The sequence below is a fragment of the Elephantulus edwardii genome, unplaced genomic scaffold (genome assembly GCF_000299155.1).
Source record: "Elephantulus edwardii isolate Elephantulus edwardi_28Jun2011 unplaced genomic scaffold, EleEdw1.0 scaffold00138, whole genome shotgun sequence".
Lineage (NCBI taxonomy): Eukaryota > Metazoa > Chordata > Mammalia > Macroscelidea > Macroscelididae > Elephantulus > Elephantulus edwardii.
The window spans coordinates 501,863-527,650 of NW_006399888.1; the positions used below are offsets into that span (position 1 = coordinate 501,863).

The 25,788-nt window shown below is 49.3% G+C and overlaps 2 protein-coding genes across 2 annotated transcripts; one reads left to right on the top strand and one right to left on the bottom strand.

Moving 5' to 3' along the window:
- Positions 1–7,754: 7,754 nt before the first annotated feature.
- Positions 7,755–8,519, top strand: OXT (oxytocin/neurophysin I prepropeptide). The gene is made up of 3 exons (XM_006894195.1): positions 7,755–7,876; positions 8,164–8,365; positions 8,464–8,519. The coding sequence occupies exons 1-3, from the start codon at positions 7,757–7,759 to the stop codon at positions 8,517–8,519; spliced, it is 378 nt and encodes a 125-aa protein (XP_006894257.1). The 5' UTR covers positions 7,755–7,756.
- A 5,445-nt stretch (positions 8,520–13,964) lies between these two features.
- On the bottom strand, positions 13,965–15,976 carry AVP (arginine vasopressin). The gene is made up of 3 exons (XM_006894196.1): positions 15,852–15,976; positions 14,507–14,708; positions 13,965–14,158 (listed from the first exon to the last, which is right to left on the bottom strand). Exons 1-3 carry the CDS (start codon positions 15,969–15,971, stop codon positions 13,980–13,982), a joined length of 501 nt encoding a protein of 166 aa, XP_006894258.1. The 5' UTR covers positions 15,972–15,976; the 3' UTR covers positions 13,965–13,979.
- Positions 15,977–25,788: the final 9,812 nt, after the last annotated feature.

Below are 25,788 nucleotides of genomic sequence, written 5' to 3' on the forward strand. Positions count from 1 at the left end.
CTACTGGGAATAAACCGTAAAGGAATCAGAACTGTCACCCAAGCAGATATTTGCTCACCCATGTTTATTGCTGCATTGTTCACAATAGCAAAGAGATGGAAGCAACTCAAGTGCCCATCAACAAACAAGTGGATGGACAAGCTGTGGTATATTCACATAATGGAATACTATGCAACACTGCCAAGGAACTCATGAAATATACAAAATGAGTGATCCTGGAGGACATTAAGCTGAGTGAAATGTCTTGGTCACAAAAGGACAAATACTGCATAAAACCACTGTTATAAAGTAGGGCTGACATGGGAATTGGGCAAAACTATGAAAAAATGGGGCTAAATAATGATTAAATAATGCTAAATAATGCATTTTAAATAGATGATGGAAAGAACTGTCTAAAATAAATATATTATTAGGTATTATTTGCATAACAGTAGTCCCTAATAAGCAGTGCATAGTGAAGTGGACTGGTTGGGTGGCAAGAGGGAAGAAATTGTGCAACAATGAAAGAATCTCTCTCTCTCTCTCTCTCTCTCTCTCTCTCTCTCCCCCCGCCACAGGCTTTTTTTCGTTCTTTCTTTTTTTTTTTTGAGAAAGAATCTTTTTTTTTAAAAGTATCAAATGTACTTCATGTACTTCAATTGATCTACAAATAAACTGCAGAGCACAAATCTGTAAGTTTTTGCTCTTAATCTGCTAAGGCCTCATTTTGGACATCTTGAGGAACAGAGTTAATGGGTTATTTTCATTACTTCAATCGCAGTATTAGGATAAACAAGATGTTAACATCTGTTTGGATCCAAAGCTTGACTGATATCCATAGACTGCCTCTCACATTCCGTATTTCTTCTTCAGCTCCGCCACTTTGTCTACGTAAGCTTTCCTGGCTTCTTCTTTGGAGGTACCTTTGAGCTCACTCCAGGCATCCCACTTGGCCTTCCCTTTGAAGTCCAACATTCCAGGCTGTTCTGTGTTTATGTCGCCCATGGCTGCTTGTAGAAAGAATCTTTTTAAAGAGAAAAGCGAACTGAGGTGGGGGGCGGATAGAGGAGAAAAAGTACAACAATCAATGAATGGAAATCCAAGGTTTCTGTAAACTTTTGTTAAAATATCAATTTGAAAAAAGAAAGAAAAAGACATTACTCTGGGAAAGTACAGGGTTAGTGTAAGAGCAGAAGACCCTCAAGGAGATAGATTGACCACAAGAGTGGGAGAGGAGAGGGTAAGAGGATGGGACAGTACAGGGTAAGATTCTATCTATTGTCCAAAGGGTTGCTGAGTCACAGTCAACTCAACGACACCTACCAACAACAGCAACATTCAATCTACATGCAGAGAAAATGATCGGAGACAGTGGACTGTGTGAAGAACATAGTATCAGCCTGCAGATATGCAGATGAACTTTCCTTGCTGAAATCTGGGAAGAGTTAGAACACTTACTGAAAATACTCAAAGGCTACAGTCTTAGGTATAAAGAAAATAAAAATCCTCTAACTGGACCAGTAAATAACATCACGATAAAAGGAGGAAATGTTAAGGTCATCAAAGAGTTCCCTGTACTTGGATTCACAATTAATACCAATGGGAGCAATAGTCCTAAAAAAACACCCCAACAAATAGCATCAGGCAGATTGGCTACGAAAGTCTCCTTCAAAGTGTTAAAAAGCAAAAGTAGCGCTTTGATGACTAAGATGGGCCTGCCTTAAGCCACAGGACTTCCAATTGCCTCATCTGCATGTGAAAGCTGGACCATGAATAGGGAAGATGCAAGAAGAACTGATGCCTTTAAATGATCCTATTAGGAAATAATATTGAATATACCACGCACTGCCAGAGAATGACAAATGTGTCATTGAAAAAGTACAGCTAGAAGGCTCATTAGAAGTGGGGACGGGAAGACTTTGTCTCATACTTCGGCCACGTTATCAGGACGGACGAGTCTCTGAAGGACATCATGCTTGGTAAAGTGTAAAAGAGGAAGCCCCCAACAGGTGGATTGACACAGTGACTGCAAGTAGGGATCTGTGATTGTGAGAAGGCCCCCAACAGGGCAGAGCTTCCACCTGATGCCCACAGGGTCTCTGAGTCAGAATCCACGACAGAGCACCTGACAACAGTTAAGATCTCTAACGAGTTAGACTTGGAGTTAATACAAAGGATCTCCCCCTTGCTGTTGTTCTGTGCCATCGGGTCACTTGTGAGTCATAGTGACCCTATGTACAACAACCTTACTGTTTCTGACAGACTTACCTCCATAACCCCAGTCACTGAGTCAATCCCTCTCATCCAGGATCTTCCTCTCTTGCACTGTCCCTCCAGCCTCCCAAGCGTGATGTCCCTCTCCAAGGACTGGTCCCTCCCTGCAACCTGTCCAAATTATGTCAGACAGAGCTTCAGAATCCTTCCCTCCAAAGAGAAGCCTGGCTTCACCTTCTCCAGGATGAACCTGTTTGTTCTCCTGGTGGTCCATGGTATATTCTCAGGTGATCCTTTTAAAAGAGAACTGGGTTTTCCTCTAGCTCAAAGACTTGAGACATCAGAGTCTTTGTCCTCTTGGCTGGCTTTGAAATATTCTGAGTTCTGCAGCTGCAGTGAAATGCGTTCTGCCGAGGACACCTGGCCCCCACAGAGTTGTGCCATCCGATGACTCCCCCATGAGACCCAGAGCAGAGGCCCAGCTAGAGCTAAGTCAGTGTGGGGCCTGGACTCTGGACTCATGAAAGCTGAGAGAGTTAAAGAGGCATCGTTGCCAGCTGCTACCTTTGTGATTGTTATTCAACAGTAGGTGGCTGGTTGGTACTTTCTTCGCTCCTTTGTTCCAACACCATCTCTGCATGGAGTCCTACACTGACAGCATTCCTTCCCCTCGCTCTCTGCAGCACTTACTACCTTTAAACCCACTCAGACATGCTGCTGCTTTAACACCTTTCTTCTCCCCATGGAAAGTAAGCCCCATGAGGGCAGGGCTTTTTGCTGGTTTTGTTCACTGGTGTTTATCATCTGTCATGGTACTTAGATTTACAATAGAAAGAAAAGAGAAGTTTGTTTGTTTGTTTGTTTTTTAATCACAAAGACAGAACAGTGTTTGCCTGACTGTCCTCATCCAACTCTACCCAGAAATCTGAGTGAAGAAACAGCACAGTGAGAATGCATTTTTTTTTCCTAACTGAGCAACATTTTGTTTTATTGTATATAAGGTCTCTATGAGTTAATAGTTGGCTACCCAATGCGGACAGAGAGTGGGGTGGAGCTCCCCAATGAAAACAAGCTTGGAAGGAGGAGTGGCATCCACTTCCATAATAGCTTGCCTCTGGAAACCCTATGAACCTGGAGAGAGGATGAAATGTACCCAAGCGTCGAGGACTCTCCTTCTCCGCTATGAGTCACCTGCGACTTAACAACACCACAACATAAGTTAATGGCAAAAATTAAGCAGTTGTATCAGATGCTTTCTGACTCCTAAAGCCTAAAATATTTGCTATCTGGCTCCTAACATAAAATTTGCCAAAGTTTATTCTAAAAGAATTGTATGAAGATTTATTTGTTGCTTAAAGAATTGAATGCAGACTTATTAAAAACATAATTTTTTCAATACTTTACACATTTGTGAACACTGTTGTTGTTGTTGTTATGTGCCGTCGAGTCGCCTGCGTCTCATAGCGACCCTATGTACAACAGCCCTAAACTCCGCTCTGTCCTGTGCCAATCGCACTGTCTCTGATACTCCCATCCCAATTATCCCAGTCACTGAATCTTGTTATTATTGGGTCAAGTGTGTCAATCTGTTTGTTTCCTATGATTTTTGGTTGTTGTTAAGTGCTGTAGAGTACAACACGTAACAACCCTACGAACAGTAGATCTGAACCTGTCCTGTCCTGTGCCAGCCTCATCATTCCACACACATGTGAGCCCATTGCCGTAGGCACTGCCTCAGTCCATCTTTTTGAGGGTCATAGGATGAGTAGTTGTTGAACTGAGGAAGGGATGTCTGCAGGGAAGGACATTAAGATAATTTATGCACATAAGTTATACAGGGTTAGCTGTGTGAAGTCAGAATGTTCACTGAACGTGCCCAAGGTCCGTCTCGTGATGTTAAGCCCTTGACCCCGCAGTTGGCAATGCCAATGAGCTAATATTGCAGTGAGAGACAAGGGCTGCTGGTTGACACGTACCCAGGTCAGCCTGACCTCATCGGCTTGAGCAGCTCACTCTGGTGCCTCATGGTCAGTCGGGCTCTGAGTCTCTGCACCGAGCAGTGGGGTGGACACAGGTCCCAGTAGTTCCACACTGTCCTCCTGAAGGGTTACATGAGGACAGGAGAAGGAGAGGGTGGTGTCATCCAGTCTCCAGTTTCTTCTGAGCAGGGTGACTCAGCCTGCCCTCCTCAGTCTGGTCTCTCTGACACTGGTCTTATCTGTATTGCAGATTGGGCTCCCCAAGGAGCAGTATGTGAGGAGAAGTTCAAGGTGCTGATTACAGAGTGCCCGGAGGGTCACCTCTGGTGGAAGGGAGGGGAAGGAAATGGGAATGGGCAGAGAGAGAACGCCTCCGGCGACCGCACTGGGCCTTCTGGTACCAAAACAGCCCCTCAGAGCTGTTCTGTGGAGACAGTGGTGCCTCCTGGATGTAAGCCCTTGACGAGGGTGGGAGGTGGGACTCTGCAGCTGAGGAGTCCTGAGGGGGGCTGCAGCCGAAGCCGCTCTGCTGACCACACTCACAGCAGCTGGGACACAGGTTCCTCCTTGAAGGGACATCTGAGTGACCCATGTCCCCATAACCTGGACAACACTCTTTCCATTGGAGCAGGACAGAATTCTTTTAAGTCTTTTCATTTTGTGGTGTATTTAAAGAGGGAAGGTAAGTACTCTTGACGTGCACAAAATACATGATATTATGAAGCAAATGAGTGATATCTATAGCCAGGCATCATGATTCTTAAACACACTGGTGATTGATCGTGTGTCTTCTTATAACAAGACCCTGGGGCAGTGAAAGACAGTCCCTGGAGGCGTGCATTCCATAGCTTCAACACAATGCATGTGCAGTAGCTGTGATGGGCTAAGGGGGCCTTGGTGACACAGATGGTTAAATGGTGAAGTCCTGAACTACAAACTCAAAGGGTGACAGTTGCTACCCACTCAGAGGCCCCTCGGAATACAGGCCTGCCATCTGCCTTCTGGACCCAGGAGGGGAAAGTGACTCAACACAACTTAGGACAGTGACAGGCAGGAGGATCATCCCCATTCTAATCCCATAAGCAGCACAGGTATTGCCAACATCACATAGCTGTTGTTACGTGTATCCTGTGGAATGGAAATTGCCTCATAACTGGCCCTCCAGGGGGTTTTCAGAGGCTGTAAATCACATGTTCCAATCACTAGTGTCTGCTTACAACTGTTTCTCTTCGTTTGTACTTGAAAGCTCCACCTCAGTTGCCCTATCTGCTAGTCTAAGTGTGTTCTATTGTACATAGGCTTTTCAGAGGCCTGCTATTTTGGAAGTGGATGGCCAATCCTTCTTCCTAATCTGTTTTAATTTGAATGCTCAGATTTAGAAAAGTATCTGACAAGCATTTTACAGAAAAAGCAGATGAAAGATATTTCCCCAATTGTAGACTTATCCAATAGTTTCAGTGTTGTCCCTGCCCTTGACACAAATGTCTTGACCCACCCATTTCCCTGCTCCACTAACATCTCCTTCCACTCCCACCCACTCCCTTCAACCCCTATCTCCCGTTATCCAGCCCTTGTTCTGATAGCTTATATCTCAAGCTTTATGGGCTGCTGTGATTCTAAACACTTCAAGTTGCTGCCAATTTCTTATGCTGTGGGCAGTGTCTCTTGAGTTTGAGGATAATGTTTCCCAGCAGAGGGTGATGTCAGGCCCCAATTATTTCAGACTCTGCCTTGATCCATATTGGATTGGGAAATTTTGCTCTTAGAGATCTCTCCAAAGCCTGAAGAGCAATGATGTTACTCTGGAGACTAAAGTGTGCCTGATACAGGCCATGATCTTTGCAATCACTTGCTATGCATCAGAGAGCTGGATAATGACTAGGGAGGATAGAAGAAGAGTTGATGCCTTTGAGATGTGATGTTGGAGAAGAGTATTAAATATACCATGGACTGCTAAGATAAAAAACGGGTTTGTCCCAGAGAGGATTAAACCAGGCTGCTCCTTGGAGGCAAGGATTCTGAAGTTTCATCTGACAAACTTTGGACATGTTGCAAGGTGGGACCAGTCCTTACAGAAGGACGTCATGCTTGAGAGGGTGGAGGGACAGCACAGTAGAGGAAGACCCTCTATGAGGTGAATTGATTCAGTGACTGGGGTAATAGGGTGTCAGAGACAGTGAAATTGGCAGGGCTGTTATACATAGGGTCGCTATGAGTCCAGGTAACTCGACCGCACATAACAAATCACATGAACTTCATTTTGGAGGCTCATATGTGAAGCCATTAGGTTTTGGATTTTGAAAGGTAGGTTCTTCTTGTTTTGGTTGAAGGTAGGGTGTGGACTGTTTGGTTGTTTTTATTTCGCTCACAACCCTGTGTGAGCTGATTAAATTTGCTGGATTTGGCTAACAGCTAGCTGTGGGCTGGAAGCCTTTTGTTTAGAGCCAATCAGGGTATGGGCTATGCATTTGGGTATTGAAAAGTCATTTGGGCCCTCAGCCCTCAGGCCTGGTTTTGTGTTTAGAATGAACATTCTTCTAAGTGGTACAGCAGTGGTCTGTCAATTCCTCTACTGAGGTAGCTTGGGCTTGCTGTAATATTGAACACTGTGACGCTAGTGTGTCAAATGCCATAATGGTCACCCATAGTAGACAATGTTTGGTGGAGCTCCCAGATTAAGAAAGGCTTGGAAGCAGGAGTGGCATCCACTTTATAAACAATATGCCTCTACAAACTCTATGAACTTAGAGAAATGACAATAATTAAATAATTAAAGAACAGGATTCAGGTCTTTTTCTAATAGGGTTGCTATAAGTCATACTTGACTCAATGGCCCTTAATTACAACAACAACTCACATGAAAGAAGTTAACATCTTTTTTCCGAGGAGCATCTGGTGGATTTGAACCACATGCCTTTGGGTTGGCATTACAGCTCCACCAGAGCCACAGTAAGAGAAAAACTTGGACTTCCACCAGGTGTCAGAGAAACTGAAGACACACACATTCCTCTTCCAGACACGGGGGTGGGGGGATGGGGAGGGCAGGGGTGGGGGTGGGGTGCAGGAAATGTGGGTTTGCAAAAGGGAACTTTTCTAGCCCTCAAGATGACAACACCTGTAACTGGAGGGTCAAGAGGCAGGGGGGATCGAGCACTGTACTGTCTCGGTGAAAAGCTGGGGTGCTCCCAATACACCCCTGGTAACCAACTCCTGGTATTGGGAATCTGACCACATCATAGCCCTTTACTGAGCCACCCATTACACATACAACACCCCATAATTGAGCCACCCCCCCACACACACTCTCCATGCCCACCCTGGGGCCCAAGTCCCCCCACCCCAACCTCCCTGCTCTGCCAAGCGGCCACCTCTGCCCTGGGTCAATTAACCGACTCTGTGACTTTGACCTCCGCCTGGACCCTGCAAATGAGAGGGCAGCACAGGGCCTGACACGCAGTGACCCGCTGTGACCAGCCATGCGGCCACTCTCTTAGGCTGGTGCTTGGGGGGGCGCGGTCCCCAGCATAAAAGGATCCAGCCTAGAGACAGCGGACAACCACCGGTCAACCCGAACTCCTCGCACCATGGCTGGTCCCAGCCTCGCCTGCTGCCTGCTCGGCCTCCTGGCGCTGACCTCCGCCTGCTACATCCAGAACTGCCCGTTGGGCGGCAAGAGGGCCACCCAGGACCTCGACGTGCGCAAGGTGAGCGCGCCCCGAGCCTCTCTGAGATGGGGGGACTGGGCAGGGCCGCTGGGAGGCACCCCCAGGACAGGGTCTCCCCCCACCACCCCCGTCCGCTCACCGATCCTTCGCGGTCCGCCCAGCCGGTGAACCCAGGGCACTCAGAGATTTCAGCGCCGCGCCCTTGACGGCTCTCGGGGCTGCAACGACCACGCAGACCCAGAACCGCAGCCCGCAGGACCCACTCCTGGCGTCACCTCCCTGTCCTCTATTTCTCCCCTGTGTCTGTTCCCCGCCTGTCCCTGCAGTGTCTCCCCTGCGGCCCCGGCGGCAAGGGCCGCTGCTTCGGGCCCAGCATCTGCTGCGCGGACGATCTGGGCTGCTTCGTGGGCACAGCCGAGGCGCTGCGCTGCCAGGAGGAGAGATACCTGCCGTCGCCCTGCCAGTCGGGCCAGAAGCCCTGCGGGAACGGGGGCCGCTGCGCCGCGGTAGGGGTCTGCTGCAGCCCCGGTGAGCGCGGACCGGGGTGGAGGGAGGGGCGCGAACTGGGGGCTGGGGGACAGGGGCCAGTCTGGGGCACCCCCTTGACCCCACATCTCTTCTCCTAGACGGCTGCCATGCGGATCCCGCCTGCGACGCCGAGGCCTTCTTCTCCCAGCACTGAGTCACAGTCAGCTGAAGTGCACCCCTTCTTCCCCATGACCACCCTCAGAGATAAGAAAAAATAAAGCAGATTTTCTTCCCACCAACTCCAGCTGTCTGTTGTCTGTTGCTGTCGTCTTAGCTGCGGCCTGCGCCAGGTCTTGGCTCACAGCGTCCTCCTGTGAGCGGACTAGAACATGTCTTTGAGCTGTAGCATTGGAGAAGAGTATTGAACGTATTGTGAACTGTCCTGGAAAGGGTAAAACCAGGCTGCTCCTTGGACTCAAGGCCTTTGAAGCCTTGTCTCATATACTTGAGACATGTCAGGAGGGACCAGTCCTTGGAGAAGGGCAGCATGCTTGGAAGGGTGGAGGGTCAGCGCAGGAGAGGAAGACCCCGGATGAGAAGGATTGACACAGGGAATGTGGCAATGGGGTCAGGTGTGTCAGAGACAATGAGAGTGGCTCAGGATAGGGCAGGGTTCAGAACCAGATAGTGAATAGTGTGTCCTAGTCGACTCAATGGTACAGAACAACAATAACAAGCTCCCCATCCGCAGGTTTGCACAGCTGGAACCTTGCAGTAGATGGTTGCCAGGTCTGTCTCTCGAGGTGTCCCTGGGGCCTTCCAAAGCCTTGAGGCTAATTGATTAGAACGCTTCACCAGCGGTGTCACCCAGTGTTAGAAACTGGAGGTGAGGGCTTTGGGGGAGGGGGAGTCTGGGATGGCACTCAGACCCTGCTGGCCTGCTTTTGGCAGTTGGAAGCAGGAATTCAAAGCTAGCTAAGCATGGAGACAGATTTCCCAATTGGCATCCAGTCTGGTAGGAGATGAAGGAAGGAGGCTCTCAATGGAAACATTCTCCTAGCTTCCCCTTTCCACACTGGGCCTGGGGAGTCTACAGCAAGCTGGTGGCAAACATTAATAAAAAATCTAAAACATTGAGAGTGAGGTCGTCAGAAATGATTCTACTGGGAGAGGGTACTGAAACATGAAGGACAAATGAATGACTCCCAGAAGCCACACCTAACTAACTACCTTCCTAGCTGGCTGGGGTGACTGTGAGCTGGGATTAAAAGGGGGGACAGCTGGAGAACTGTTCAGGTTATTAGGGAGATAGATACCCCAGACTGGGGAAGCTGAACCTGGGGGCTGCCGTGCCAAGTGCCTGCGGTCCTTCACGATAAAGGGATCGCACAGCTCAGTCCCGGGTCCACTCCTACCTCTACAGGACACGAGTCTGGACGACAACACCTGCAGGAGGACAAGGACTCCCTTGAGACCTTGACCAGAGAAGTGATCATGAAAATCAAAAGACATGGGCAAGCAAATGGAGCCCTTCGAGCAGCATTTCTCCTCTCCTGGATCAGAATGTGCTTTGGAAATTAGAGGGGGAAAAAACCCAATCTTTCTCCCTAGAAAGCTCACCCATTCTCCCACCCATTCCATTGTTGTTGCTGAGTACCATCGAGTGGGAACTGACCCAAAGCCGACTCTCCAGAGGATTTGTAGAGGCAGTAAATCACTCCAGAGGAGACTGCCCATCTTTCTCCCACATTCTCCCACGCCATTAGGTAATCTATTTTAGACAGTTGCACTCAGATCCCAAATAAAATGGAAGCAGCTTATATCTATACGTAATAAAGGATGCTGTTTCTAAGGCTCTTACACTCTGGACTGTTACAGCTCAGTGAGAGTGTGGGTCATTCTCAACAGAACAGAGCACAGCATGTAGAAAGAAAAAGCCAAGGGAGCTCTGGTGGTCTGGTGGCAAATAGCTGTACTGAAGGTGTAAGGTTCAAATCCACCAGAAGCTCAGCTGGAGAAGGAGGGGCAAATTCTTCCTGTGACAGTTAGATCTGATTTGATGGCACAGAACAAGTAAAAAAGAGAACAAACTTTTAAAAAAAGAAAGAAAAAGCCAAATCTAAAGACAATTCCATGTTGTTTATGTAAATTACAAAAATCAGACGAAATGAATCGATGGTGGTAGAAGTCTTGAGGGGTGTAATGACTTGAAGGGGCAACAGGGGCTTCTGGGTTGTTAACCTCCTAAACGATAAAATAGCGAGTCTCTGTTGTGTTAACCTAACCCTTTCATGATAATTCTTTATGACAGTCTTAGGAAGCCAGTGGAACTCTGCTGGCATGCTCCAGGGAACTTGTCCTGTTAACCCCAAAGGCCACCTGAGAAAGATGGCTGATCTCCACCTGTGTGATGTTGAGCCTGGAAAACCCAGTCAAGTCCAGACTTGAGAGCAATGAGGCTGTGTTATTGAGACTTTGAGAAAACAAATACAATGCCACTTACAATAACCCCAAAACCAAACTACAAAACTCCACAAAATCCTTAGGTAGAAATCTTATCAAATATGTACAAAATTTGAAAAACACAAGATGCTGATTAAAGAAATAAAAGTACTGTGTATGCTTTGAAACAGTCATCATAGTCAAAATGTCAGTTCTTCCCAAAATGATTTCTAAATGTGACACAATTAAAATAAAAATTCCAACATAGGGGTTTTTTTTTTTCTGCTTTTGGGGTTGTTGTTGTTGTTGGTTTGGTTTTTTGCCGTGAGTGTGGCTTAACGAATCATTTCATTGGTTCTAAAATTTGCTGTGCCTCAGAAAGAGAAAGCTGGACAATGACGAAGAATGATAGATGAAGAATCGATGCCTTTTAGCTGTGGTGCTGGAGAAGATATTGAATATGCCATGGACTGCCAGGAGAACAAACAGGTTCATCCTGGAGAGGGTAAAACCGGGCTGCTCCTTGGAGGCAAGGATTCTGAAGCTCCATTTGACATACTTAGGGCAAGTTGTAAGGAGGGACCAGTCCTAGGAGAGACATCATGCTTAGGAGGATGGAGGGACAGCAGAGGAGAGGAAGACCCTAGATGAGATGCACTGATTCAGTGACTGGAGTAGGTGTGTCGGAGATGGTAGGATTGGCACAAGATAGGGTAGAGTTTATAGGGCTGTTATACATAGGGTTGCTTTGAGCCACAGACCACTCAACAGCACATAACAATAACAATGAAAAACAAAATTAAACTACGTTTTGAAAGGAAAAAATAAGAAGAGCTGGAGACTCTTGTCATCTGCTTGTGGGAGGCTCCTTTGCCCCTGGCGTGGCTGAATGGACAGACCACGAACTTTCCTCGACTTCTGGACCTTCCCCACCCAGTGACTCTGTGGTGGCGGTGGGAGACTCAAGGAAAGGTGGAAAGAGTAGAATATTCATGGAGATTGGGTGGCAGGCAGACTTGAACCATCTCTGATGAGGAAAGGGAAATGAGAGGGACTGCTGACCGGGTGGAGGAAATGAAGTCTTTAACTTTTATCCGAGGAGGGGAAGGAGCTGTTTCACATTCTGAAACTGTCCCCAAGTCCAGACACTAGCACTAGGAGTGAGGTCCAATGCAGCTGAGCCACACGTCTCTTTCTAATTCCTTTACCCTGTTGTTGTTAGATGCTGTCAAGTTGACGACGACTCAAAGCAACCCTATGAACAACAGATCCGAAACTTCCCCTTTCCAGCACCATTTTCATGATCTCCAACACGCTCCAGCCCATTGTTACCGTCGTTGTGACAGTCCATCTTGTTAAGGGTCTTCATTTTCTCTAACCCTCCTCCTTTCTCAGTATGATGACTTTGCTCAAGGACTGACTCTGACATACCCAAAGGACCCTATAGTTGTTCTTCCTCCTAGATGGATTTGATTGTTCTTTTGGTAGAACATGGTCCATATGCATAGTACATACACATCTGAAAGTTGGAAATGAGACAAGGAAGACGGTGAAAATTGATGCCTTTGAATTGGTGTTGGCGAAGAGCATTGAATTGTCCTTTGTTCTGAAGGATGGATCAATTCCCAGCAGGTCACCTTCTGTTCCAGCCCTACAGTGGCCTGGAGATTACCCCTAAGTGGTCACACAGGAGCACTGTCACCGGCAGAGGCTTCCTGAGCTGGATGGGGGTGAGTAAGTCTCTTAGGAGACTGACCTCAGCGTGGCTCCTGGACTCTGGCCAGGGCTGCCTGAGGCTCAGCTGTCTAGTCATGAGGCTCTGTGTCCAGACAAGGGTAGTGCCGGGGCCAGAGCTACTGCTGGCCTTCAAGTCTGCAGGAGCTGTGGTCTCTCAGGGCCCCAAGAACTGGGACAAGAAATCTCAAGGAGAGGATGCAAAGAAGAGGACAAAGATGGAGAATTTTGGGAGGTAACAAATTGGGACAGGGGACTGAAAATGGTAAGGAGAGAATAAACAGGGACAAGGAGCTGGAGGGGCAGGAGAGATGGCCAGAGAGAGTGTGGAACAAAAAGAGAGAAAGCACAGGTAGGAACAAAGCGACCAAGAAGGAAGCAGGGACAGAGAAAAGTCAGGACAGGGGAACAATGGCCAAGTGCAGCCTAAAGTTACGTATGTCAGACAGTAGGACATCCTGTGTGTGTTTGTGTGTGCGCGCAAGCGTGCGAGTCCACATCTACTATGTCTGTTTCTCTGGCATCTGGTTCTGAATGCCCATATTTGTGGTTGTGATCAGGGCTCACTGGCCGTGTCCCTAATGGTAATGTTCTTGTCTGTGTTTCTGGTTGAATGTATGGTAGGGAGGACTGTATTTCTATCTGCTTGCAGGATGTGTAGGGTGGGAGGTCTTCTACTCTACTGAAGGACCCTAATGCAAGTGCCTTGTTTGCTCCTGGTCAGATAGACTATTCGCTTCTGACAGTGATTTTTCCTGGCTGACCCCACCATCATCACCATCACCAAATGAAATAGGTGTTGGATGGGAAGGCTTGGGTAAGTTTGTGTCTTGGTGCCCTGGGATGCAAATGAGGACAGGAACTCCTAGTCACAGCTCTGACTCATTGGAAGAGGGCCAAGGTGTTTATCTTAAAAAAATGTTTCTACTTCGTTCTTTTTATAACCTCTGAGCCCTGGGCTGTCGGTCCTGGTGCATGTGTGTCTGAGAAGGGTAGTGGGGTGGAAGACAAAAGCAAATTCTAATATGTCCCACCTGCTTTCATGCCGCCTTTACTTTGCCTTTCTCTTGCCTACTTCCGCTCCTCCCTCTGTCCTTCTCAATGTCTGTCTGTCCTTCTGCTAGCTCTGTCTCTTGCTATCTTGTCCATTGATGTCTCTCCATCTTCCTGCGTTTGCTTCCCTCTCCAGCCCACGCCCTATGTGTTGAGCCTCGGATCCTTCCCCTCTGCTCTCCTCCCAGGTCCTGTCCAGACCTCTGCGGGCGCACGCTCGCTTCTGACTCTGCATCGCTGCACGATCTGCCCCTTCTCGAGGCCCGATCTACCCGCAGCTTCGGTCCGGGGACTGGTCCAGAGCGGGGGTCTGTGCCGCAGCCCCCCTCCCCCAGGGACGAACACTAACCACACACACCCGCAGTGCATTTTAAAAGGTTTATTTTGCTCACTGCAAAGTTAGGGAGGGAGGGAGGGAGGGGTAAGCGCGGAGCGCGGCTCGGGCTCAGTAGACGCTGGGCTTGGCGGGCTCGTCGGCCTCGGGCGCCCCCGCCAGCTGCACCAGCCGCAGCAGCAAGGCCCCGGTCGGTCCGTCCAGCTGAGTCGCGTTGCTCCGGTCACTGGCGCGGGCGCGGCGGTGGCTGCCTGCGCCGTCTCGGCACTCGGGCTCGGTCACGCAGCTCTCTGCCGGGAGGACGCGCAGGAGCCGCTCAGCGCGCCGGCCCGCGGGGCGCCCCTACGTGGACGCGACTCCGGGACCTGCACTGGCCACGCCCACTTCCACAGCCCGCCTCTGATCTAGGCCCCGCCCAGTACACGGGCCCCGCCTCCGACCCAGCCTCTTAGAAGTCCACGCTCACACGTCGCTCTAACCTACTAACATCCGGGCCCCGCCCCCGAGAACCACGCCCTGTGGATCCCCGCCCACTCCCCTAAGTCCCGCCTCCGCCCCTGCCCCGCCCCTGCCTCTGAGCTCCTGGGTCCCACGGTGCCGGGTACCCCAGTTCCTCCCGCACAGGCCCAGCCACGCACCCTCGTAGCAGCAGATGCCGGCCGCGGCGCAGCGGCCCCCGCTCCCGCAGGGCTTCTGGCCCGACTGGCAGGGTGATGGCAGGTAGTTCTCCTCCTGGCAGCGCAGCGCCTCGGCTGTGCCCACGAAGCAGCCCAGCTCGTCCCCGCAGCAGATGCTGGGCCCGAAGCAGCGGCCCTTGCCGCCGGGGCCGCAGGGGAGGCACTGCAGGGACAGGCGGGGAACAGACACAAGGGAGGTGGGGGGAAAGGTGAGACCCTTCGAGCCACTCGGAGCTGGTCTCGATCTTCTTTTTCTGCCCCTGTCGCTGGGACTTGAGCCCTAGCACATTCTCCAGCCCTAAAGGGCCCTACCCTCTCTGTAACACCCAGGTCCTGCCTCTCATCTCTGGTGTCCCCTAAAGAGCCCTGGTGGCGCCGTGGTTAAGAGCTCAGCTGCTAACCCAGATGTCTGCGGAAGAAAGGTGTGGCAATCTGCTTCTGTTCTTTTACAGACTTGGACACCCTGTGGGGCAGTTCTCCTCTGGCTGGTTGGGTGGCTCCAAGTCGAAGTTGACTTGACAGCTGGGGCTTTGGGCTTTTTCTTGCTCTTGCCTCTGCTCTCCTAAGCAGTGGGGGGCAGAGGCACCTCGCCTGCCCTGAGCTTTCAAATGAACCAAGTAGGGGGCAAAGTAACCCCTTAGCCTGCCCACCAGCCCCTTCTAGTGTGGTCAACAGCACGGAATCAAGCCATTTTCTGGTGGCCCCAGAAAAAAGTAGGCCTAGTGATTGATGTCTTTCATGGCTGCTGAAAATCAAACAGAAGAAATTAATTGATTGGCAGGACCTGAAACAGGACAGAATTTGTTGAGTATCTGCCTCAGCTTCCTCACAGCCCACACTGGCTGATGCTTCATGCACAAGAGCTGGGAGCAATTGGGAGCCTTCTGGGTGGGGGTGGGGGTACCTGGGCCAGCAGAGGCTGGGGCCTGGGTGGGGAAGTGCTGAGCAGGACAGAGCCTCCATTGCTCTATCCAGTACTCCTGCGGGGACCACCTGGGCACAGAGGAGGCCTGCATACCCAGTTCCCTGTCCCTGCCCCAATCCCAGTTACTGGGAAAGCATCTCTTCCTCTCCTGCAGCCCCAGGCTGGATGTGACAATGTCCAGAAACCCTTCAGTCCTCCTAGCCCACCCAGGGTCCTCTCTGACCCACTCTGTTGGCCCTGTGCCCAGCTGAGTCAAGCCTCTTTCTTCCTACCAGCACTTTCCCTAAAGCCTGTTTCTCCCTCTCCTGACCACTGCCCCGCGGTGCCAGCCCTGGGCCCTGCTCACTCCTGGCCACCCCAGCATGGGCTCTGCCATCATACCTGTCTCAGCTCCATGTCCGACATGGCCCTCTTGCCGCCCCTCGGACAGTTCTGGAAGTAGCAGGCGGAGGTGAGGGCCAGCAGGCCAAGGAAGCAGGCGGGCAGCGTGGTGTCGGGCATCCTGGCGTGGTGTGCGGTGTTGCTCGCCGACTGTGCTGCGCTGCGGCGGCTGGGCGCCTATTTATGTCCGCAGGTGTTCCCTCCGAGCCTACGTGACTGCCACCCCCTCCCCAGCGACTCCCCAGGAGCCCACGTCCGCCAGGTCCCAAGCCGTCAGCAGTGATTCAGGCGTCTGGGGACACACGTGGGCCTGTCTGTGCAGGGCTGGTGGAGGAGGGGGGTGCAGGTCTCCGGCTGTCACTGGCAGTGTGTGACAGGAGCCGCCACGATGTGGCTGTGACTTTTCGGACAGGTTGCAGACAACACAAAATGGTCTTCAAGCTTCCTGAAGGCCTTGAAAGAATTGGGGGTCAGTGAACAAACCAAGTCCCCCCCAACGGCACCCTCCGAGGGGGGTGAGAGGGACCTGGCCCAAGAGTAGCAGAGTGAGAGACAGGGGTGTGTGTGTGTGTGTGTGTGTGTGGGTGTGTGTGTGTGTGTGTGTGTGACATAAGTCAGGGGAAAAGTGACAAGGACAGCACACAGGGTGGCAACGACAGAGGGCTTTGTCTGAGGGCAGGGCAGCTGCACCCACATGATAAGGGGGAGACACATAACCGAGGTGCTGTTCTCACAGAGCGAGTGGTCCGGTTTCAGAGGAAGTCCCTTCCACTCCAGGCACATGCCCCACAAAGCAGGGTCCAGGGATGCAAGCTCAGAGACTGGGGGCAGCACTACAGGGGAGAAAAGAAATCCAGGCAGTAAGGTTAAGAGGGGGAGTCCTTTTACCTCCATGGACCCTGCTTTGTGAGGACTAGGGCAGGTGACCTCTCGGCTTGAATTGGAGGTGTAGACATGGGTTTGAGAGAAGTAGCCAAATGGGCACAACTTTAGGAGGCAGTCTTTGACCTATGACCCCTAAATCTGGACCTACACCAGCTGGTAGGTCTAAAGGAGCCTCAGTCCCCCCTTTTCTGGGGTCATTAGTGTGCCTTTGGGGTCCTGGCCTCAGGACAGCCTCTGGGCCTCTTGGGCTGCGTGTACACCTGATTCCTGAAGGCTGCTGGCTCCTCTTCAAGGACCAGGGGTTGTGCAATGAAGCTTTCGGACATGGCTGTTCCTCCCAGCCAGAGTAGTGAGAGATAAGGACCCCAAACCATCTCCAGCCTTCTGCTCTCAGGCCTTCCAGGAAGGTCCCTGTCCGCTTGAAAGGCTGTCATGGGAGGTGGCTGCTGCAGGGACCCCAAAACCCAAGGACGGGCCTGAACCTGGACTCTGGTGCTTACAGCATCCAGGCCTGGGCAAGTCACTTAATGCTCTGTCCCTCACTGTCCTGTAAAGTCAAGTAGAAAAAAAAAAATAGTATTCACTACATAGGGCCGCCGTGTGGGCTGAAATGGTATATGAAAGCTTTAGAAAAGTGCTTGAACCATCACAAAAGTAATGGTAGTGTTCACTTTCCAAGTCCTTGAGTGATGTGGTTAAATATTCAGCTATTAGTGGAAAGGATGGCATTTCAAGTTCACCCAGAAGCACCTCAGGAAAAAGGCCTGGTGATCTCCTTCCAAAGGTCACAAATACTTTGAAGTGGATGGGCCACCGTGAGATGGAATCACTATGACGACAACCGGTAGTTAGCATTTTGTTAATCCTGTAATTATTAAGGGTGTCACAGTCCATCCAGAAGTTACATTGCAGGGGAGCTCTGGTGGTCTAGTGGCAAGGAGCTGCAACTACAATCCCAGAGGCACACGGTTCGAATCCACCAGATGCTCTGCCGGGAAAAGGAGGGACAATCTCCTCCTGTACCAGTCAGATATGATTTGACAGTACAATCACACAAGAAAAAAAAACCAAAAACCAGAAGTTACGTTGCTAATTCAAAATGGCCCCTCTCTGATGGTTCAACTTCACCAGCGGCTCCCTGGGAGAAAGATGGGCTATTTCTTCCTGTGTGGTTTACAGCCTCTGAAAACCTGCTGGAGGGTCAGCTATGTATGAATTAGTTCCTACTCAATGGCACTGAGGGTTTTATTAAGAGCCGAAGAGATTCCTTCAGAGGGATTCACTTCCTGGATTAGCCCAGGAGGAATATTTTCATTCTATTCATGACCTGGAAACGAACTTGGCCCCAAAGTCACTGCCCTCCTGAGTCTGAGTTATGGAGCAGACGGAGAGGCCGGCGGTCTGGCTTGGGTCAGTTGTGTGATCTGGGCTTGATGCTTCACTCCATACAGAGGTGGGACTATAGACAGACTCAGATTCAGGGACCTGCTAGGATACTCATGTTCTCACCTGCCGTGCCAACCAGAATCCTCATTCTAAGACCTGCCTCTCACACCAGGACCTTCCTGAAGATCCCAAAGCCCAGCTCCATGCAGATGCCAGGAAGTTTACCTCTCCTGGTGCCCACCTTCTTAGGACCTGGACACTGCTGTGCTGACAGCCTGCATGTTCAATACATGGCCTCATGAATCATGTAATCCCCCCTCCCCAGGAATCCCCCAAACCTTCTACACTTCCCTTTTCTCAGACTACTTTCTTACACCTTCTCTACTCTAACGTCATGATCTTGTCTCTTTAATGTCGTTGAGAAAGGAAGGATTTAACGCTTTCACCAGCACCTTCCCACCTTTCCCACGCATGGACCCATGCTCACCGTTCTCTTGATATAACCATGCCATAATGGTTAGATCTCTATACAAGTTGGCTGGAAGCACGCCCTTCGGAGCTCCATTTAGCACGTGAGGACACCCTTCCCATTTCATTAAATGCCTTTTGTTTCCTGGAGTCGGTGATTGCTTTGTTACAGATTTTATGGCCCATCTGCCATTTTTATCAGAAGTCAGTATTTACTCTTCAATCCCTTCCATTCAAGATTCTGCCCAGTGCAGTTCAGTGAAATTCCTCTTACCAAGGCCATGAACTATCTCTGTATTGCAAAACTCAATCTTCCTGTGTCCTTATTTTACATAATCTCCTAGAAGTGGCCAACATGGTTGAACACTCATCCTTTTCTAAAACACGTTTCTTTTGGCTCCATTAACACTATACACTGTAAGTTTTCCTTCTGCAGTCCTGGATGTTTCTTCCAAGTCTCCTTTTGGGCTACTCTTTGACTTTGACTTCTAAATGTTGGAGTATTTCTACACCCTCTCTCTTCCCCTTTCTCCAGGGAAGCTGTTCTAAGGCCATCATTTTATATACTTTCACTAAGCTAATGATTCCCAAACTCATATATCCATCATGGGCCTCATTCCTGAACCCTAGACTTGTAGTTACAACCGCCCAGTGATACCACATACACACACCCTTGGACAGCCCTCAGATCTCTCAGACTTAATGTGGCTAAAATTCAACTTCTAATGCTCGGATATCCCCTGTTCTCTCCTAGGGATCCCAACTTCACAGTCACACCACACCTCTAACTAGTTGTGCTTCCTCGAGCCTAGGAGTCACCCGGATCTCTATGTGTCCCACACATTTTTTTAATCCTTTTTTGGGAAAAGACGTCATGCTGGGAAAGGCTGAGAGTCAGAGAAGGAGAAAGACCCTCAGCGAGATGGATCGACACAGTGCTGTAGCAACACACTCGTGGTGAGGAAGGCACAGGACAGGGCAGGCTCAGACCCGTTGTTCACGGAATCGCTATGAGTTGTAGTCAATTCAACAGCACATAACAACAGCACCAACTTTATCATATAGCTCAGGTCTATTTCCTTTATGTTCTTGTTTTGGGGATCTCGAAGCCTGCTGTTTTCTTGGCCTGGAACACTCAACGACCTCATCATTCCCTAAGATTCATCTGGGTACGTTAAGTGTCACCTCCCAAGAGGAGCCTTCCTCGACCTACCTCGAGCATCCCTCACCCACTTATACAATCTTGGGGCTGTGTTGATATGCTGCTAGCACTTGTTACAGGCAAGACAACTCCGCTTTTTCTTTTTTATATATTTTATCTTTTTATTATTAAATTTAATGAAAATTTACAGAGATTTTGGATTTCCATCCCTTCATTGTTGCACTTTTCTCCCTGCCCACCCTCCCCCTCTAGTTCGTTCCTCTCTTTGAAAAGCAAAAGAAAAATGCTTTCATTGTTACACTATCCCTCCCTCCAAGTCCACTCCACTATGCAGCTTTCGTTCTGGATTCATGTCATGACAATAATATTTAATCATATATACCTTTTAAACAGTTTTCTCTCTCTCTCATCTGTTTCAATGCAGTATACATAATTTATCCCATCTTTCTCAGTCTCCCCCCAACTCCTATGTCAGTCTCATTTTACAACAGTGGCACCATGCAGTGTTTGTCCTTTTGTGACTGAGATATTTCACTCAGCATAATGTCCTCCATGGTAACTCATTTTGTATAATATTTCATGAGTTCCTTGTTTTTCAATGCAGCATAATATTCCATTGTGTGAATATAACAGCTTCTCTATCCATTCGTTTGTTGATGGGCACTTAGGTTGTTTCCAACTCCTTGTGAACAAAGCTGCGATGCAGTACGGTGGCTCCACACCTGCTATAAGCACTTGCCACATCATGGGTCTTAAGAAATGATGGGAAGAAAGAAGGTGAGCCCTGGGTTCCAGCCTCAGCTCTCCATGAAGTTGTGTGGGATCTGGGGAAAGTCACGTCTCTTCCCAAGATTGGAACCACACAGCTCCATCTCAGTGGACCCTTAAGGGGCTCAGATGGAGGTGCTCCAAAGGGTTGAGATTTTCCTCAATCCTCAGATAACAAAGAGCGGAAAGCCTCCAGGTTAAACTCTAAATCACAGAATGTTCCTTTAAGTGTTCCCTTACTCTTAGGTCATTTTCTGAGAAGAGGTGACAGTTAACTAATCTTCCTACAGCGTCTCCTTCTCCTGTTCTCGCTCTTGTTTCTTCTTCCTTCTCTCAGATCACCCCACTGTGCCCCAGTGCCTGTGGGGTAAAACTTCTGCTACTGTCAGAGGGTAAGGTAGATGTATTAGCCACAGAAGTTTGTTCTTCCTCACCTTTCTTAATATTGTCTGACCTCACTTACATAAAAAAGACAAGAAATGGCAAGTGGAGAGGGATCAGAGTTTACTACTGGTTGCCAGAATGGAGAGGAAAGGTTGCTTATGGAGTTCTGAGTCTTGTTTCTGGTGATGGAAAAATCATACCATCTTGGGGTTGAGATGGAAATCTGAGTGCTGTTGATGTTGTTGTGTACCATAGAGTCAGAACTGACCGACAGCTGACCCTCAGGCAGGTTTTCATAGGCAGATAATCGCAGGGGAGGAAGTTGCCCATCCTTCTCCCGCAGAGTGGCGGGTGGTCTCAAACTGTGTGCCTTCAGGATTGTAGCACAGCTTTTTGCCACTAAGCCACAAGAGCTTGTATGTCTGTAAAAAGGTGCACTGCAAAGTTTTATTTACAAAAGTGGTCAAAAAAGTAGCTGCTTGGGGCTACTTATGTCTAACCAAACACCCACAGGATTTAGCCCCTTCATTTGGAAGTTTGGGTCATGCTGGTCTAATTACTGTTAAAGCTTCCATTCTACCTTCTCATTCATTGGGTAGGGAATTCTGGTGACCTACTGGGAAAGGAGTTGCGTTGCCAATACAAAGCCAGGTGGTTCGAATCCATCAGCTGCTCCAAGGGAGAAAGATGGGAAATTTCCTTCCACAAAATTGACAGCCTCTGAAAACCTATTTGAAGATCAGCTCTGAATTGGTTCTGACTCAACAACACATAACAACAATTCGTTGTGCAGTCTCTGGGATCTTATCAGAAGATCCCAACCAGATTTCGAAGAGATGATGATCCACGCTGTGAACTAGTGTAGATTGCTGCTCCCTGATGGTTTGTTCTGGACTGAACTTTGCTTGTGGACTCAGATGCTCAAAGTTTCTTAGCTGAACAGGGGATTGTTCTGCAAAAAGGACATGCTTGTTTCCTCTTGGGTAGGGATGGGGCAAATCAGACATTGACTATCTAAAAAACGGGATTTTAGAGGCATGAGGCACAAAGTAGCTGGCTTACACACTTTTCCAAAAGCAGTTCTTAGGAAAATTATTATGAAGGGGCAAAACTCAATATAAATGAACAAAATACAATGTAGATGAAAGATTGTATAAAACACAAATGCACATGCATGAAACACACTATGAATGATTTAAACATTTTAAAGTTAAAAAATAAGCTCCTTTGCCATGTGACTTGAAGAATGGGATGGTGCTAAAGACTTCAGAGGAACCTCCTGATCAAAAGGGGGAGAATGCAGAAGAGAACGTCAAGTTGTCCTAGAGTCCAGACTTTCTGGAGTCATGGAAATTGGATAAACCCTTGGAAAAACTTCCCTCAGGTAATATTTAAGCCTTAAATCAACCCCTGAAGACTTTTTTTTTTAAATTTCATTTTATTATTTTTTGTGTGTGTACCGTCAAATCAGATCTGACTAGTACAGGAGGAGATTGTCCCTCCTTCTCCAGCAGAGCATCTGGTGGATTCGAACCACTCGCCTCTGGGATTGCAGGGCAGCTTCTTGCCACTAGGCCACCAGAGCTTGCCAGACTTCTTAAGCTAACAGTAAAGAATAGGGGACCAAATCAACATCTCTGAAGATGAGACTAGGGGCCCAGTCAGTACGAGCTTTGCAGTTAAACAAAATTTGCGGCTAAACAAAAGGCCCAAGTGTCTCTGAAGAAAGATGGGTGGTTTCTTCATTAATATTTACAGTCTTTAGCCACCGTGTACGCGTGTGAGGGAGGGGAGAGAAAGGGAGGGGAGGAGAGGGGAGAGATAATGAAACCAACTCCAGTTAACAATGCTGTTGAGTGGGAATCAGCTCATCGCTGAGCCTCCACCGGGTTTCCAGGACTGCAATAGCCGGGGAGAATGTCTGTCTTTTCTTGAAGTTGCTGCTGAAGCTGCCCAGCCTTTGGGTTAACAGCACAGCTCCCTAACCCGTCAAAGCTCCCTGTGGACCCGACCAGATGGCAGTGTGTTTGCAGGGAACAGTGAATTCACCCTCATGAAGGAACAACTCAGAAATGAAGCGTGAGAATGGTTAACGCAATTTGAAGAATGCTGTCAGTGTCGTTGATTTTGGTATATGTTTTGCTGTATACGTTTAATAAAATAAAAAAAAACCTCATAAAATCTTGTCGAGTTGCAAGATGGGTGAACTCACACGGGACCCCCAGCTCCAGGCCTGCCCCCGCAGGAGATCAGACTCCTCTTTGCTGGGCTAGAACGTTGAAGCACCCAGACAAAGAGACAAGAATTGGCTCGTGGGGTGCGGGAGCAGAAGGACGGACAGGAAGCGCGGGGGTCTGGGGAGCCGAGGCGCGCAGGCTGGGGGCCGAGGTCGAGCACAAATTGGGCTGCGCGGCGCGGGCGCACGGCCTCCGGCGGGCGGGCCCCTAATGAGTGGCGGCGGCGCGCTGTGCTCCGACTGCTAAGAGCCGCATGAGCGCGGCGCGGGGCCGGCGGGTCGCGGCCTCCAGGGACGAGGCGCCCGGAATCACTTAGCGCCATCAGCGCGGGCGGGGGCGCGGGCCCGCGGGGCCCGGGCGCTGGAGCGCGAGGAGGGGGCCTGAGACGGCCAAGCGGGGCGGCCCGCGGCCCGCGCCCCTCTCCAGGCCCTGCCTCGCCAAGAGCCTGTGGGAAAAGGGGGCGCAGGCCTGCGGCGTGTGGCTACGGACCAGAGGCTCAGAGTTGGTCGGATCTTGAGGGTGTGGCCTCCACCTGGAAAATCCCCTTCTCAACTTACAAAAAGCTGTTATGTACAGTCGAGTTGGAACCAATGACTGTCACAGAACAAACAGCTATGTCTTGGAGAAGGTGCAGCCAGAGTGCAAAGATGGCTAAACTTCACCTCACATACTTTATGCGTGTCCCTTGGAGGGACATCATGCTTCAAAAGATGGAGGGTCAGCGAAGGAATGGAAGACTCTCAACCAGATGGATTGACGCAGTGACTGCAACGATGGGCTATAGCGTGTCAGTGACAAGAACGGTCAAGGTTCAGATCTGTTGTTCATAGGGTCACTTTGAGTCGTTCTGGACACCTAACTCCCCACAAGCCCAAAGAGTGTAGCAGAATCGCCAACCTGGACCTCCAGCCCCAGTGGAGGGGCCCTCAGATGAAAAGCCTCCCCAGCATTTTGGAACCTATAGGCCTGTAAGTTCCTAGCTAGCGCAAACCACCTCCACTGGCCGCTTCTGAGATGGGGTGGCTCCAGTACAGGGTGAGGGGAGAAGCCAGGAGTGATGTGGTCTCAGTGAGAGGCTGGAACTCTGGGTGTGCATGGCACGAGGAGGCTAGCAGGCCGATTTTTAAAAAACATTTGTAAAATATTGAGTCATTGGCCAAGAGTTGGGGAGGGAATGCCACAGGCATTTTCCTGGTGAGGGGGCTCCGGTTGGCTGAGCTCAAGTCTTGAAGAAAAGGCAGCTGTGCGTGATTAGTAACCTGGATCGCCAGCAGCTGGGGAGAGTGAAGAGAGCCTGGTGCAACATCCCAGTGTCTGTTCACAAGATGACTGCAGGCTTCTTCAGTCTTGTTTGCTCAGATTCACACTCCCGGGAAGGGGACAGTTTTTCACTCAGCTTGGGTCATATGCCTTCCCCTTTAGTGTTTGGATGCAGCTCCCTCAAGACTATATTCAATGGAAAATGGGTAACACCTTGAAAGAAAATCAGGATGGCATTAGCAAGGAAAGGTGGCTACCACACAGCTAATACAAACCGTCAAGTCAATTTCTGCTCAAAGCAACCCTAAAGGACACAACGGAAGGCTCTATTGAGCTTTCAGAACTGTGGCTCTTTACAGCAACAGATTGTTATCTCTCTCACAAAGCAGCTGGTGGATTCGAATTGCTGACCTTATGATTAACAGCTGAGTTCTTTAATCTCTATGTAATGAAGACTGTAGGGGTAAAACCCCCAAAGTGTCCAGAAGATGCTTTCCCAGAAGCAGAACAGGTGTTCCCCTTTCCTGCTCTTCATATCCAAAGTGCTAACGAGCAATGATGCCAATTTAAAGACTAAGGTGCATCTGATCCAAACCATGGCCTTTTCAGTTGTTACCTATGCTTCTGAAAGTTGAACAGTGAGTAAGGATGACAGAAGAATTGATGCCTTTGAATTGTGGTGTTGGAGAAGAGCACTGAATATCCCAGGGACTGCAGAAATAACATACAAGTCTATCTAAAAGAAAGTGCAGCCAGAGTGCTCCTAAGAGACAAAGACGGTGAAACTTAGTCTCATATACTTTGGGCGTATTGTCAGGAGGGGCCAGTCCTTGAAAGAAGACATCATGCAGGGAAAGGCGCAGGGACAGGGAAAAAGAAGACTATCTTCAACAAGACGGATCAACACAGTGGTTTTAACTGTGGGCTAAAGCTAACTATCAGAGATGGTAAAGATGGCACAGGGTAGAGCACAGTTCAGAACCGTGGTTCACAGCGTCACTATGAGTCAGAGTTAACTAGCATCTAATAACATGACAAACAACCAACACCATTGGTATCAGTAATCAGGAGATCAGGAGATACATTGAGCAAGTCTGCTGTCAAAGACCTCTCCAAAATACTGAAGAGCTGTGATGTCAGTGTATGTGTGATTCAGGCCATGGCGTTTTCAATCACTTGCTACACATCTGAGAGCTGGACAATGAATAGGAGTGACAGAAGAAGAATTGATGTCTTTTTAAAATTTGTGTGTGTGTGTGTGTGTGAGTGTACCGGCAAATCGGATCTGACTGGTACAGGAGGAGATTGTCCCTCCTTCCCCAGCAGAGCATGAATTGACTGTTCCAAGAATTGTGGAAACGCCAGCTTTGGGAGCAGCTGTAGGAAG